At 44.8% G+C, this 14,465-nt stretch overlaps 1 protein-coding gene across 1 annotated transcript in view; it reads left to right on the top strand.

Moving 5' to 3' along the window:
- LOC130360954 (uncharacterized) overlaps positions 1 to 14,465 on the top strand; it is a 102,961-nt gene that overhangs the window by 55,051 nt on the left and 33,445 nt on the right. Inside the window, exons 11-12 of the mRNA XM_056563510.1 lie at positions 7,812 to 7,899; positions 10,193 to 10,325. Of these exons, the coding sequence (XP_056419485.1) occupies positions 7,812 to 7,899; positions 10,193 to 10,325 (221 nt within the window). The remainder of the gene's footprint in view (positions 1 to 7,811; positions 7,900 to 10,192; positions 10,326 to 14,465) is intronic.

Below are 14,465 nucleotides of genomic sequence, written 5' to 3'. Positions count from 1 at the left end.
GGACGTACGGTGTGATGATGATGTTGTACCCGCTGCTGCTTCCTTTCTTGAGGTGTCAGATAGCGGTGAAGGTGTTGATGATGACGATGTGTCCGTGGATGCCATGTGGGTGCCCACTAGAAGAGAAGAAGAGGGGGAAAGTTCAGATGGGGAGACAGAGAGGAGGAGGAGACGAGTTGGAAGCAGGGGGAGGTCACCGCAAGGAGCTAGTGGCACAGTCAGACAGCATGCATCGGCACCCGGGGTCAGCCAGACGGGACGCCAATCAACGCATGCTGTTGTCACCACCAGAATGTCGTCATCGCAGAGCTCAGCAGTGTGGCATTTTTTTTGTGTGTCTGCCTCTGACATCAGCGAGGCCATTTGCAACCTGTGCCAGAAGAAACTGAGTCGTGGGAAGTCCAACACCCACCTAGGCACAACTGCTTTGCAAAGGCACATGATGTCACATCACAAACGCCTATGGGATGAACACGTCAGTACAAGCAGCACACAAAGTCAAAGCCGCCATCTTCCTCCTGGTCCAGCATCTTCAGCCAGGTCAACCACTGCTGCTCTCCTTGCCCCCTCTCAACCATCCGCCTCTCCGTCTCTCGCCTTGAGCAGTTTCTGCTCATCTGCCCACAGTCAGGTGTCTGTCAAGGAGATGTTTGAGAAGACAATGTGTTAAAGTCACCCCCTAGCCCGGCGTCTGACAGCTGGCTTGTCGAAACTGCTAGCCCGCCAGCTTTTACCATACAAGCTGGTGGAGTCTGAGGCCTTTAAAAAAATTGTAGCCATTGGGACACCGCAGTGGAAGGTACCCGGACGAAATTTTTTTGCACAAAAGGCAATCCCCAACCTTTACTCCATTGTGCAAAAGGAAATTATGGCATGTCTGGCACACAGTGTAGGGGCAAGGGTCCATCTGACCACTGATACCTGGTCTGCAAAGCATGGTCAGGGCAGGTATATCACCTACACTGCGCATTGGGTAAACCTGGTGACGGCTGCCAAGCACGGAATGCGTGGCTCTGCAGAGGAGTTGGTGACACCGCCACGACTTGCTACTCCTCCTACTCCATCCTCTTCCATAACATCCTCGGCCGAGTCCTCTTCCACTGCTGCGTCTTGCTCCACATCACCGGCACCCCCCCCAGCTCCCCAGGTGCTATTCCACATCCCGGATACGGCAGTGTCACGCCATCTTGGGGTTGACTTGCCTTAAAGCGGAGAGTCACATCGCACCAGCGCTCCTGTTGGCTCTGAACGCACAGGTGGACCAGTGGCTGACTCCGCACCAACTGGAGATCGGCAAGGTGGTTTGTGACAACGGAACAAATTTGTTGGCGGCATTGAGGTTGGGCAAGTTGATACATGTGCCGTGCAAGCACATGTGTGTAATCTGATTGTACAACGCTTTGTGCTCAAGTACCCAAGCTTACAGGATGTCCTGAAGCAGTCCAGGAAGGTGTGTGGCCATTTCAGGCGTTCCTACACGGCCATGGCACACTTGCCATATATCCAGCAGCGAAACAACATGCCAGTGAGGCGCTTGATTTGCGACAGCCCGACACGTTGGAATTCAACACTCCTAATGTTCGACCGCCTGCTCCAACAAGAAAAAGCCGTCAACGAATATTTGTATGACCGGGGTGCTAGGACATCATCTGCGGACCTGGGAATTTTTTTGCCACGTTACTGGAGGCTCATGTGCAATGCCTGTAGGCTCATGCGTCCTTTTGAGGAGGTGACAAACCTGGTCAGTCGCACCGAAGGCACCATCAGCGACATCATACCGTTTGTTTTCTTCCTGGAGCGTGCCCTGCGAAGAGTGCTGGATCAGGCAGTAGATGAGCGTGAAGAGGAAGAGTTGTGGACACCATCACCACCAGAAACAGCCTTATCAGCATGGCTTGCTGGACCTGCGGCAACGCTGGAAGAGGATAGTGAGGAAGAGGAGTCAGAGGAGGAATGTGACTTTGAAGAGGAGGAGGAAGACCAACCACAGCAGGCATCCCAGGGTGCTCCTTGTCACCTATTTGGTTCCCGTGGTGTTGTACATGGCTGGGGGGAAGAAGATGATACCTTTTTAAGTCCTACACATCGCCACAGCCCTTCGGGGTCCACCATCAGAGAACGACTTGACCGACAGGTAGCAGACTACCTGGCCTTAACCGCAGATATCGACACTCTGAGGAGCGATGAACCCTTTGACTACTGGGTGTGCCGGCTTGACCTGTGGCCTGAGCTATCCCAATTTGCGCTAGAACTTCTGGCCTGTCCCGCTTCAAGTGTCCTGTCAGGAAGGACCTTCAGTGCAGCAGGAGGTATTGTCACTGAGAAGAGGAGTTGCCTTGGTCAAAAAAGTCTGGATTACCTCACCTTTATTAAGATGAATGAGGGATGGATCCCGAAGGGACTGACACTGGGCGATACATTTGACTGAACAAGGCCTGATCAGATGAGCTGCCTTGGGCTAAAAATGGTCCACACGCTGCTGTATTTGAACTTTGAATGCCGGATGACTTGCGTGACTTATCCAACTAGGGTTCAAGCCGTAATGTTTTAGGGCACTTTCTGCCTGGCGAAACAAACAGTAATTTTTCTGGCCGCTACAGCAGCGTCTGTGACAATACCAATTTTTCATCCATGTGTACATGCCTAATTTTTCGGGCCTCTGCTGCTGCACTTGTTATGGTGCTGCAATTTTTCTGCCCTCTGCTACAGCTGCGGCTGTGACAATACCCAATTTTTCATCCATGTGTACATGCCTAATTTTTCTGGCCTCTGCTGCTGCACTTGTTATGGTGCTGCAATTTTTATGGCCGCTGCTACAGCTGCGACAATACCAAATTTTCCAGCCAGGTGTACATGCCTAATTTTCTGCCCTCTGCTGCTGCACTTTTTCTGGTGCTGCAATTTTTTTGGCCGCTGCTACAGAAGCGGCTGCAACAATACCAAATTTATCAGGCATGTGTACATGCCTAATTTTTCTGGTACTCTCTGCTAACATCTCTGTCGATTTTAGCAACCGTGGATATTAGATGTATGCTGAGGGTAGCATGGTGGCTCAGAGGTTACCACTGCTGCCTTGCAGCGCTGGGGCCTTGGGTTCAAATCCCACTATGTGATGCCTAAAGGGGGGCTCTATGTGCTGCCTAAAGGGGGCTAAAGTACGTTATTCCAAACCATTTAGGAATAATAGGTGATTTATGCCCTTTATGGATTAAAACCAGACTCTGCATCAACTATGTAATTTTCCATGGGAGTTTTGCCATGGATCCCCCTCCAGCACGCCACAGTCCAGGTGTTAGTCCCCTTGAAACAACTTTTAAATCACTATTGTGGCCAGAAAGAGTCCCTGTGGGTTTTAAAATTCGCCTGCCCATTGAAGTCAATGGCGATTCGCCTGGTTCGTCGGTTCGCGAACCTTTGCGAAAGTTCGCGTACGCAGTTCTGAAAACAGAAAATATTATGTTTGTGACATCACTAATGTGGATGGGATATGAAGACGGGATATGAGGACGGGACATGAGGACGGGATATGAAGTCGGAATATGAGGTCGGGATATGAGAACGGGATATGAGGATGGGATATGAGGATGGGATATGAGGTTGAGATATGGGGATGGAATATGGGAAGGGATATGGGAATGGGATATGACGACAATATATGAGGATGGGATATGAAGTCAAAAAGCTTCTTCCTTTGTTGAGTTTCCTCCCCAACAAGGATTAGGCAGGAAAAACTGGGCAATGCCGGGTACTCAGCTAGTTCTTTTATAAAAACAAAAAAAAACTAAAAAATCCAACAAAAACTATTGCTTTGTTTGGCTGAAGCATGCTGGCCTTTAGTAGTTACAAAACAGATATTCTGGGCATCAGCGACATGCTATCATACGAGGTAGTAAGAACACTATGGCTCATAATAGTAGAAATCAACATTAGATTTTGCATGAAAAGCAAATGAACCTGAGACAAGACTTACACAGGAAGGAAGAATCCAAAGGGAGAGAATATAGGACAGTAGGGAGTAAAGGGGTTCAATACAGTATCAACTAGAGGGCTGCATTGGGATTGGGATCCAGACTAGGGTGCAATGCTCTGCACATACCCCCACCTGTATAGGAATGTACATACACACACACTGCTATACACATGGGGGTATGTGCAGACTGCAGAGCATTGCACCCGAAGATCTTCTACAGACCCTAGAGTGCAATGCTCTGCAGTCAGCACATACCCTATGGGAGCTATAACAAAAAGTAAAAAGTGTAAAATGGCATTTTTTTTATTTCAATTTCACTCCACATATATATTTACATGGGGAGTACGTGCAGAGCATTGCACCCTAGTGTCTGTACATTCCTATGTTAGTGAGAGCGGGAGGCATTGGACAAACATTTTAGTGGGAGCGGGTGGGAATTGAGCAAACACCCTACAGGAGCGGGCAGGACCGGGATTGAAAAACCAGTCCCACGCAGGGCTATAGTATCAACAAGGTACAGAGAGTCCCATGGGTCCCAGAGTTACAGGCGAGAGAGTAGAGCAGGTTATTTTCAAGAGATTTGGTGGCCGTGGCTAAAGAAAGAAGCAGTTTGGCAAGAAGTCTCTTCAGTTCCTTGGGAGGCACATTGAGCAAATACAATCACAGGGTCTAGAGATATAAATATTAAATAGAGAACACAAAGTGGACATCTGACCAATAAGGAGTTACTAGGGGACAGGTCCAAAACAATATACACTTAAACAAGTGGGCTCAGCTATAATAATTAGTTAAGGGGTGCCACCATGCATATCAATGCATAAACACCAAAACAAGAAAAAGAGGATACACCATATGGAACCCAATTGTTTTGTTTAGCCCAAATTAGTTTATTGCATAATTCTTAAACAATACACACCAGAAAAAACACTTAAAAACATTTAAAAGGCACAAAGGTCATATAGAGTCCAAAGAAAGCTCTGATAGATTTTGGTCAGACATATCGAGGCCAAGAAAAAGCCACAAATCCACATCACAATAGACTTAGGGTAAGGCCCATCAGTCCCTCTCATCCGTAACCCATCTCCACATCTCCATAAAGGATCCCATAAGGATATCATGTCTTCCTATCTTCTATATAGATATTTCATAGATACTCACCAATGAGTCACCCCCCACTCTGCATAGTAGTAGGCAAGAATTATGGGAAAATCATCTATTGCATGTTAGGATGTACAATTATCAGGTAATGTAGGGAAACATGTGAGGCACACTACTATTGTGAACAAGCCAATCACCATAGTGTAAATTTTGTGTGTCCCCCTAGAGGAGGGGATGAATGTGATTTATAAAATAACATGACTAAACTCTATGGCCCTGATTTACTAAGAGTGTTGTGTAGGTTTCTTTGTAGGTTTTAATTCCCTACAATTTTTTTTCCACGGTATTTACTAAGGTTTCCCTATATTTTCCACTTTTCCCTATATTTAGCTTTTTTTACACATGTTCTGATCGGTCGGGTTTTCCTCAGCTCAAATCCACCACATTTTCTGTGGAAACCTTAGTAAATATGTTGGGTTTTTGTGAAAATATTGGGAACACGCCCCTTTTCAGTGACCACACCTCCTTTTCCCATCGACCATGCCTCTTTTTCGAGTTTTCATAGTCAAATGGAGAGTTTGTCAAGTTTTTTCAATTCTGGTGCAAATTCAGGCGCAAATTCTGACGCAGACAGAATTTCTGGCACAATGCGCCAGCATCTAGCTCACAACCCGATAAAAAAATGTCGGGTTTGCAGAAGTAAATGAGGGCCTATGTGTTCTGTATGTGTACTACCCAAATGTGTATATACTATCCAAAATATTGGGACCCAAGGTGAATATATGTACTCCCCTCAACATCCCAGTGTATCTACTGTGTTATCCCAATATAACATACCCCACTTAAACTGTGTTACTATTAACCAAAAATTTGTGAATATAATGTGGTGCCCAAATAATTAGTGTCATAGAAACCCATATAATATGTGTCAAATATGGCGTACTAAGGTGTCAAAACTAACCCTGTATATATGTGTGTCCAATGTGAATGTGCTACCCAAAAAACAACCACATAACTATCCCTATGCCCCACATATATCCCCTCCAATAGAAAAGGAATTGCCACAATTAAAACCAATTCTACAATGAACCGTTCTCACACTATACCCAATAGAAAACTTACATATAATTCTCATAAGTACAAACTTTGTGCACTTACCCTAAAAACCCAGTAAACAGGAGTTCCTCGTTCAATCCCCATGGTGCCTCTGTTCTTAAAGGGTAGCTCCCACCATCTTTTTTTTTTCTGTCACTACCTATTGCCCATCTCTCCCTAACCCCCTCCCTGCTTTAAAAAAATGTTTTTACTTTATAAAAAATGCCTTTTTGTCTGCCTGGTAGTGTGCTCACTACCAGGCAGAGTTCCCCAGCAGGCGTGACGTCACTGATGCCTGCTGGGGCCGACCCTTCCGCCCTTAGTTCAGCTATACAGTGCCTCCAGCTGTTTCACCACTACAACACCACTACAACAGGCACCCTGTGTAGAAAACTATATGTCAATGAGTTACGTCCACGCTACTCCATATACCCCCCACCCCCACCCCCGGTGATAAAACCCCGAACTCCGCTCTCCCCCAACCCCCATTTAAAACCACGATCCCCCCCCAGGGAGCCAATGCTCTCGCTCCCGCCTGTCTGATTGAGTTGAAAATGAATAATGAAAATATATTAGTGATATGTTGTAGTACATATGTACTACAACATATAAAAAAAAAAAGTTGATGACAGTGCGCATTTAAGTTAAAGATCCATTTCGACTCAGCTTGGAGCAACTTTTTCGTGATAGGTCCACCTCTAATATTCGTCCCTTTCCTTTCAAGGCCTACCACTTGTAAGCCCTCCGGTTTCCCAGCATGGTGTTTTAAATAGTAGCCTGCAACAGATGTGAGTGGTTTATGTAGCGCTACGTCACGTCTGGCCAGAGCTACTGTCGAGAGGTGCTTCTGCACTCTCTTTCGTAGCTGCTGGCCAGTTTGACCCACATACACTTTGCCACAGGTACAGATGAGGGCATAAATTACCCATGTCAGTACTTCACATGTGTAGGCAACCACTACGAACCTTGCCACCTCCGTTGTGCCTGGGCTGTTGGGTGCGTTCCCCCTCCTCCAGTGTAGACGTAGAAACAATGTCCGGCACCAATCGGCAGGTAAAATCCACTTTATTGAAGCATAGCAGTAAAATACAAGCAGGGCATAGCAGCCTACGTGTTTTGGACAAGCATGTCCTTAGTCATGGCATCATGCCATGACAAAGGACATGCTTGCCCGAAAAACGCGTAGGGTGCTATGCCCTGCTTGTATATTACTACTATGCTTCAATAAAGTGGATTTTACCTGCCGATTGGTGCCAGATATAGTTTCTAAATTACCTGTGTAGTCTTGCAATTGATATATCGTTTCAGAATATATTCCTGCCCATCACTTTGGTTCACAAAGCGCTCTGTGGGTATCTTATACTGGCACACATTGCAGCCACCACATGGATAAAACCCCTTAAATGTCATTCATCTTCCTAGGCTCTTAGTAGGACTTTGAAAATGGCTGCTGTGGAGTAAATCCTTTAAATTTGGTGCTTGTCTCGCTACCATCAGAGGATTTTCAGGAATAACTCCACAAATCTTGTCTGACCGCACAATAGACCAGTTTTGCTGGAGGATTGTCCTCAAGCCACTGGTTGTTGTACACCATCACAAATCTCAGGGTTTCATCCCACTTTTTCTGTGCTATCTTGTTTGATTGTAGTAGCGCCTGGTGCTCCAAATTATGCGCTCTTTGATATTGCGCTCTTGAGATTGTCCTCTTTGGGCAGCCCCGTTCCCGAAACCTACAGGTAAGCTCCAATGCTTTCTCCTTGAAATCACCGTCTTCACTACAATTCCGCTTTACCCTTAAAAATTGGCCAACCGGGATCCCTCGTAGGGTGTGCTCAGGATGAAAGGAAGTGTTGTGTAAGAGGCTATTTGTAGCCGTCTTCTTTCTGTACAGTTTTGTCATCAATCGGTCCTCTTTCTTGAAAATATGGAGATCCAGAAATTCGGCTGTAACAGGGGAGATGGAGAAAGCCAAAAAAATATTCAAATCATTTTGGTTGAGGGAGGAGATAAGCTCAAGACACTCCTTTCTTGAACCTTGCCAAACGAAAAAAATTGTAATCTATAAACCTAAACCAATATAAAACATGATCAAAATACTGTCATGAGTACATGTGTGCCCCCTCCCACCAACCCAAAAATAGGTTGGCAAAGGAGGGGACAAAATGAGCACCCATCGCGGTACCGCAAATAAAAACGATTGCCAAATACAAAATAATTATGTCGAAGAACAAAATCCAAAAGCTGTAAAATAAACAAATCCAAGCTCAAATCTCTCTCCCCATCTCCCCGTTCCTCCAAGAAATGCGATACTGCCCTAATGCCATAATCATGGGCTATATTTGAATACAAGGACTCTACGTCACAAGTCACAAGGAATGGTTCCCCCAGAATAGAGATGTCCTGTATTGTTTCAATTAGGTGACTAGAGTCTCTGATATAAGATGTAGTCCCTTGACCATAGGCTGCAGATAGAAGTCAACAAATTCAAAGGCCCTTTCACAAAGGCTGCCTATGTCCGAAATTATTGGGCGTCCAGGCGGATCTATAAGCCTCTTATGCACCTTGGAGAGCATATAGAAGGTAGCAATGCAAGGGTCCCTCACCTGTATGAAGTCATGCTCCATTTTGGAGATTGCCCCTGATTCTCTCACCCCATCCAGTAGATGGAAATGGATCTTTAACTTAAGAACGGAGGCACCATGGGGACTAAACAAGGAACTCCTGTTTACTGGGTTTTTAGGGTAAGTGCACAAAATTTGTACTTATGAGAATTATATGTAAGTTTTCTATTGGGTATAGTGTGAGAACAGTTCATTCTAGAATTGGTTTTAGTTGTGGAATTTCCTTTTCTATTGGAGGGGATATATGCGGGGCATAGGGGTAGTTATGTGGTTGTTTTTGGGGTAGCACATTCACATTGAAAACACATATATACAGAATATATTAAACTTGCTCAAAATCACACAGTCCTGTGTGTGATTTCTGCTTTGGTCAGTGATTCATAATTTGCACCAATCTATCTTTGGCGCAATTTTGCGCCTTTAGGTTTTTTTGGGGCGCAATTTCCCGCCAAGAAATTCTGTACATGGAAAACACACGTAGCAATGTCAGAAAATGTAAAGGTGTCAAAATACATTAAAAACCTTTTTTTGTGAAAGCAGCGACACCTCTAGGGCTGCTCAATACTATCCTGCGACAGTTGTCTCTGAGGGACCTTCACCCTCCATTGAGCCAGCATTGGACATGGCCGCACAGGTTCAGGAAAGGTAAGCAAAAATTAAATCCATTTCACATGGTGGCTATAAAGCCCACAAAAGAAAATAACTCACGTTGCTTGCTGATATACTGCAGGAGGGACTCCGAAATGGCTGCTCTACAGGGTAAAATATGCTGTGTAAAAGGCGCTGTGAACAGTTGATTTCGGCATTTGCGCCAAAATTACTAAAATCGTGCGATAAATGATACATTTGGTGCACATCCGCAAAAACCAAAGTGAAAAAAGAAACTGTCAACAGGCAAAATTGATAAATACCCCCATAGAGTTTAGTCACATTATTTTATATATCACATTCACCCCCTTGTCTAGGGGGACACACAACATTTACACTATGGTGATTGGCTTGTTCACAATAGTAGTGTGCCTCACATTTTCCCCTACATTATCTGATAATTGTACTTCCTAACATGCAATAGATGATTTTCCCATAATTCTTGCCTACTACTATGCTGAGTGGGGGGTGACACATTGTACCGGATGACTTAGAAGACCATAATAACAGAAGATGGGAAGACATGACATCCTCATGGGATCCTTTACGGAGATGTGGAGATGGGTTACGGATGAGAGGGACTGATGGGCCTTACCCTAAGCCTATTGTGATGTGTATTTGTGGCTTTTCCTTGGCCTTGATATGTCTGACCAAAATCTATTGGAGCTTTCTTTGGACTCTATATATTTGGAGCAATTTTGGAAAGTGAAACAAGGACACTGAATCCATGTATGGACACTTATGACTATGTATCTTGCAGCATGGATGGGTATATCATGGACTATGATCTATTTTTGTGTGGAACTATGAGATATAGCCATGTTAGGAGGGCTATACGAGCTGAGAGAAAAAATAAGATTTATGTACCAGAATTGGGACTTTATGACTCAAAGGTAGCCTTGTTGCTCACAGGCTGCCTGTATTCAGATGTTATTTTCTTGACATAGTTTACTGTACCCCCCCCCCCCCAAAGATATGCAGTTTTTTTACTCCATGGGGGAGATTTATCAAAAACCGTCCAGAGGAAAAATTGCTGAGTTGCCCATAGCAACCAATCAGATCACTTCTTTTCAGAGGCCTTTATAAAAATGAAAGAAGAGATCTGATTGGTTGCTATGGGAAACTCGTCCTGCGCCCGGTCCTGGTGTTTAAAACGGGGTCACACCGTGACCCCGAATCACACCGGGTCGGTCCCGGCTGCTATTCATAGCTGGGACCCTGGGCTAATAGCTCGGTGCCGCGCGCTATTTACCCTTCAGACGTGACGATCAAAGTTGATCGCTGAGCTGAAAATAAAAGTAAACGCTTCCTGTTAGCTCAGTCGGGCTGATGTCCCGATCAGCTAGGATGCAAGCGGAGGTCCCCTTACCTGTCTCCGTCACATCCGTTCGGCATTTGATTGCTCCAAGCATGAGCTACAGGATTGAGCAATCGAGCCCCTATCTCTCTGATCCATGCAAAGCTATGGCTTTGCAGGGATCAGTATAAGAGATCAGTGTGTGCAATGTTCTAGCCCCCTATGGGAGCTATAACACTGCAAAAAAAAGTGAAAAAAAAAGTTAACAAAGGTCATTTAACCCTTTCCCTAATAAAAGTCTGAATCCCCCTCCTTTTCCCATAAAAAAAAAAACTGTGTAAATAAAAATAAAAATAAACATATGTGGTGTCGTGTGTAAAAGTCCGAACTATAAAAATACATAAATAATTAAACCACACGGTCAATGGCGTACGCGCAAAAAATTCCAATAAAGATAAGGTGTTATTTTTACCGAAAAATGCACTGCGTAGAAACGGGAGCCCCCAAAAGATACAAAATTACATTTTTTCTTCAATTTTGTTGCACAATGAATTTTTTTTCCGTTTTGTCATGGATTTTTTGGTAAAAAGACTGATGTCACTACAAAGTAGAATTGGTGGCACAAAAAATAAGCCATAATATGGATTTTTAGGTGCAAAATTTATAGGAATAACTCCACAAATCTTGTTGTCTGACCGCAAAATATTCCAGTTTTGCTGGAGGATTGTCCTCAAGCCATTCCACTGGTTGTTGTACGCCGTCACAAATCTCAGGGTGTCATCTTTCTCTTTCCGTGTTCCCAGGCTTGATTGTAGTAGTGCCTGGGGCTCCGAATTATGTGCTCTTTGCTATTGCGTTTTTGAGATTGTCCTCTTCGAGTAGCCCCGTTCCCGAAACCTACAGGTAGGCGCCAGCCTACTCATTCTCCTCACAGTTGCCGACAGGCAACGGAACGCGTGGGGTCTAGGGGGGCACCTGCCTGGTTTATCCTTCATCTGCTGTCCTCAGTCTCGCTTTCCCAGTACTATACAGGTTGTATGTTTATTATTGCTCTGAGGGAAGTTGGATAATATACCATCTATTTATTTTTTTGTCATTTAGGCTATTAGGAACAGTGCAATATATATGTGCAGACAAGCAGGTGCCTGTGAGGGGCTCTTTGGGGGGTCCCCCCTGTTGTGTGGTGGACTTTGTGCCTTTTAAATGTTTTTAAGTGTTTCCTCTGGTGTGTAAGAATTATGCAATAAACTAATTTTGGCTAAATAAAACAATTGGGTGTGTGCTATATGGTGTATCCTCTTTTATTCTCGTTTTAGGTCCAAAACAATTTAGACATCTCCAGCCACTGGATGGAATGTAGGAGTTAAGGGAATAGTGTGTACTATAATAATAATATTTATTTATTTATATAGCATCAACATATTTCAAAGCACTTTCTAAGTATCAGAAAAGTATTCTGCCGAAATTAACTGCCCATTGACTGCAATAAAAAAGACAAAAAGGAGCGCTCCATGGTACAGTAAATAACATATGTGGGAACGCTAATAATGATAGAGCGCTTACCAATGTAAGTTGTGCAAATGCCAGCACAATTTGGATGATAGCATGAAGCAAATCCCTCTGCTGCCACTCCACAATAAAAGAAAAAACAATGACCTCCAGACCAGTGGATAGTAGGGCGCTGAGGGACCAGGAACAGTTGAAGCAATCAGCTTTATTCCCAACATGCAACGCGTTTCGCGCTAGTGTGCTTCATCAGGCATATGGACAAGGGGAACAGGAAGCAGTATATATACACACTTCAAGTTAATTACTTAACCCCTTGGTGTCAGAAAAAATCATTCACCAAGGGAGTCACATGATGCACCACACACAAGGGGCATTAACCGTTAAAATGCCAAATAAAAGGAAACACATCAACACAATAGCAACACAAACCAAGGTGTGTTCATGTGCAAAATACGCGTAGATATTATTGCACTCATATACATAGTGCAATAATATCTACGCGTATGAGTGCAATAATATCTACGCGTATTTTGCACATGAACGCAGCATGGTTTGTGTTGCTATTGTGTTAATGTGTTTCCTTTTTTTGGCATTTTAAGGGTTAACGCCCCTTGTGTGTGGTGTATCATGTGACTCCCTTGGTGAATGATTTTTTCTGACACCAAGGGGTTAAGTAATTAACTTGGAGTGTATATATATATACTGCTTCCTGTTCCCCTTGTCCATATGCCTGATGAAGCACACTAGCGCGAAACGCGTTGCATGTTGGGAATAAAGCTGATTGCTTCAACTGTTGCCTGGTCCCTCAGCGCTCTACTGTCCACTGGTCTGGAGGTCGTTGGTTTTTTCATTGACTACAATGGGATTTTGCTTTTCCATTCACACAGCGGAATTTCCACAGCGTTAATTCTGCCACTGAAATTCCACATTCTGCAAAATTTACGGACTGGTCTTACATTTTGCAGAATTCCGCAGAGGAATCCTACTGAAGTCAATGGGGCTTTAAATTTAAGCAGAATTCTGTGTTTTGAGAACAGGAAAAGAAAGATACACTTATTCCATTATCCCATAACCCCCCCTCCCCCCAAAAAAAGAATTAATAAAAGTTCACTAATAAATTAGACAAATTCCAATAACGGTGCATTCTGAACACGGAAGCTTGGGGTTTCGGTGCTTGTGACATTACACCACGCCCCTTTATTCATGTCTACAGGAGGGGGCGTGGTGTGATGTCACGAACACGGAAGCCCCAGGTTTCTGTGTTCAGAATGTTGCGTGCCAGCCCGGAGATCGTACGCGGGGGGGGGGGGGGGGGGCGTGGGTCTGGCGGGGGTCCGGCCGCTGGTCCTTTAGATAGGGGATTAGGGGTCTAGATTAGTATTTTTTTTTTTAGTTTTTAAAAGCGAAAGGTAAACTTTATAGGGTTAAAGGAGATCTGGAGTGTTAGACACTTAGGGGACCAGTGTTTGATCGCAGGGGGTCCGAATGATGGGACCCCCTGCGATCTCCTGTACGGGGCCCAGGCTCTCCCCATGCTTGAGGCTTATCGGCCGCAGCATGAAGCTGCGGCCGACACACCCCCTCCATGTATCTCTATGGGAGAGGCGGAAATGCAGCATTCGTGCATCCCCACCTCTACCATAGAGCTGTATGGAGGGTGTCGTCGACCTCACACGCGCATTACACGTGGCAATGTCGGGTCCGTTTACGGGAGATCCCGGGGGTCCCGATGGTCGGACCCCCCCACGATCAGACACTTATCCCCTATCTTGCGGATAGGGGATAAGTTATATACCGCTGCCAAACTCCTTTAAGAAGATAAACACTTTTTATCTACATCTTCTTAGACTCTGATCAGATAGCACAGCACATAGCTCGTATATATTTTTTACAGCACAACCCTTGGCCCTTAGATATATATCGTGTACACCCTTTGGAAGAGGCTTTGTGTGATTCTATGATTTAGCTGCACAGAGAGCAATGACAAAGACTGAATGTGTAATGCAGTTTCCCAACCTGGGTGCCTCCAGCCGTTGCAAAACTACAACTCCCAGCATGCCTGGACAGCCGAAGGCTGTCCGGGCATGCTCGGAGTTGTAGTTTTGCAACCGTCGGAGGCACCCTGGTTGGGAAACACGGGTGTAATGATTAACTAAAATGCAATTCAGTCTACTGTCTGTTATCAGTGTGCCGTCCATTACAGAAAATGTCACCAATAGCATCTAGG

This window comes from Hyla sarda, chromosome 3 (assembly GCF_029499605.1).
Source record: "Hyla sarda isolate aHylSar1 chromosome 3, aHylSar1.hap1, whole genome shotgun sequence".
Lineage (NCBI taxonomy): Eukaryota > Metazoa > Chordata > Amphibia > Anura > Hylidae > Hyla > Hyla sarda.
This window is presented reverse-complemented; position numbering and strand designations above follow the sequence as displayed.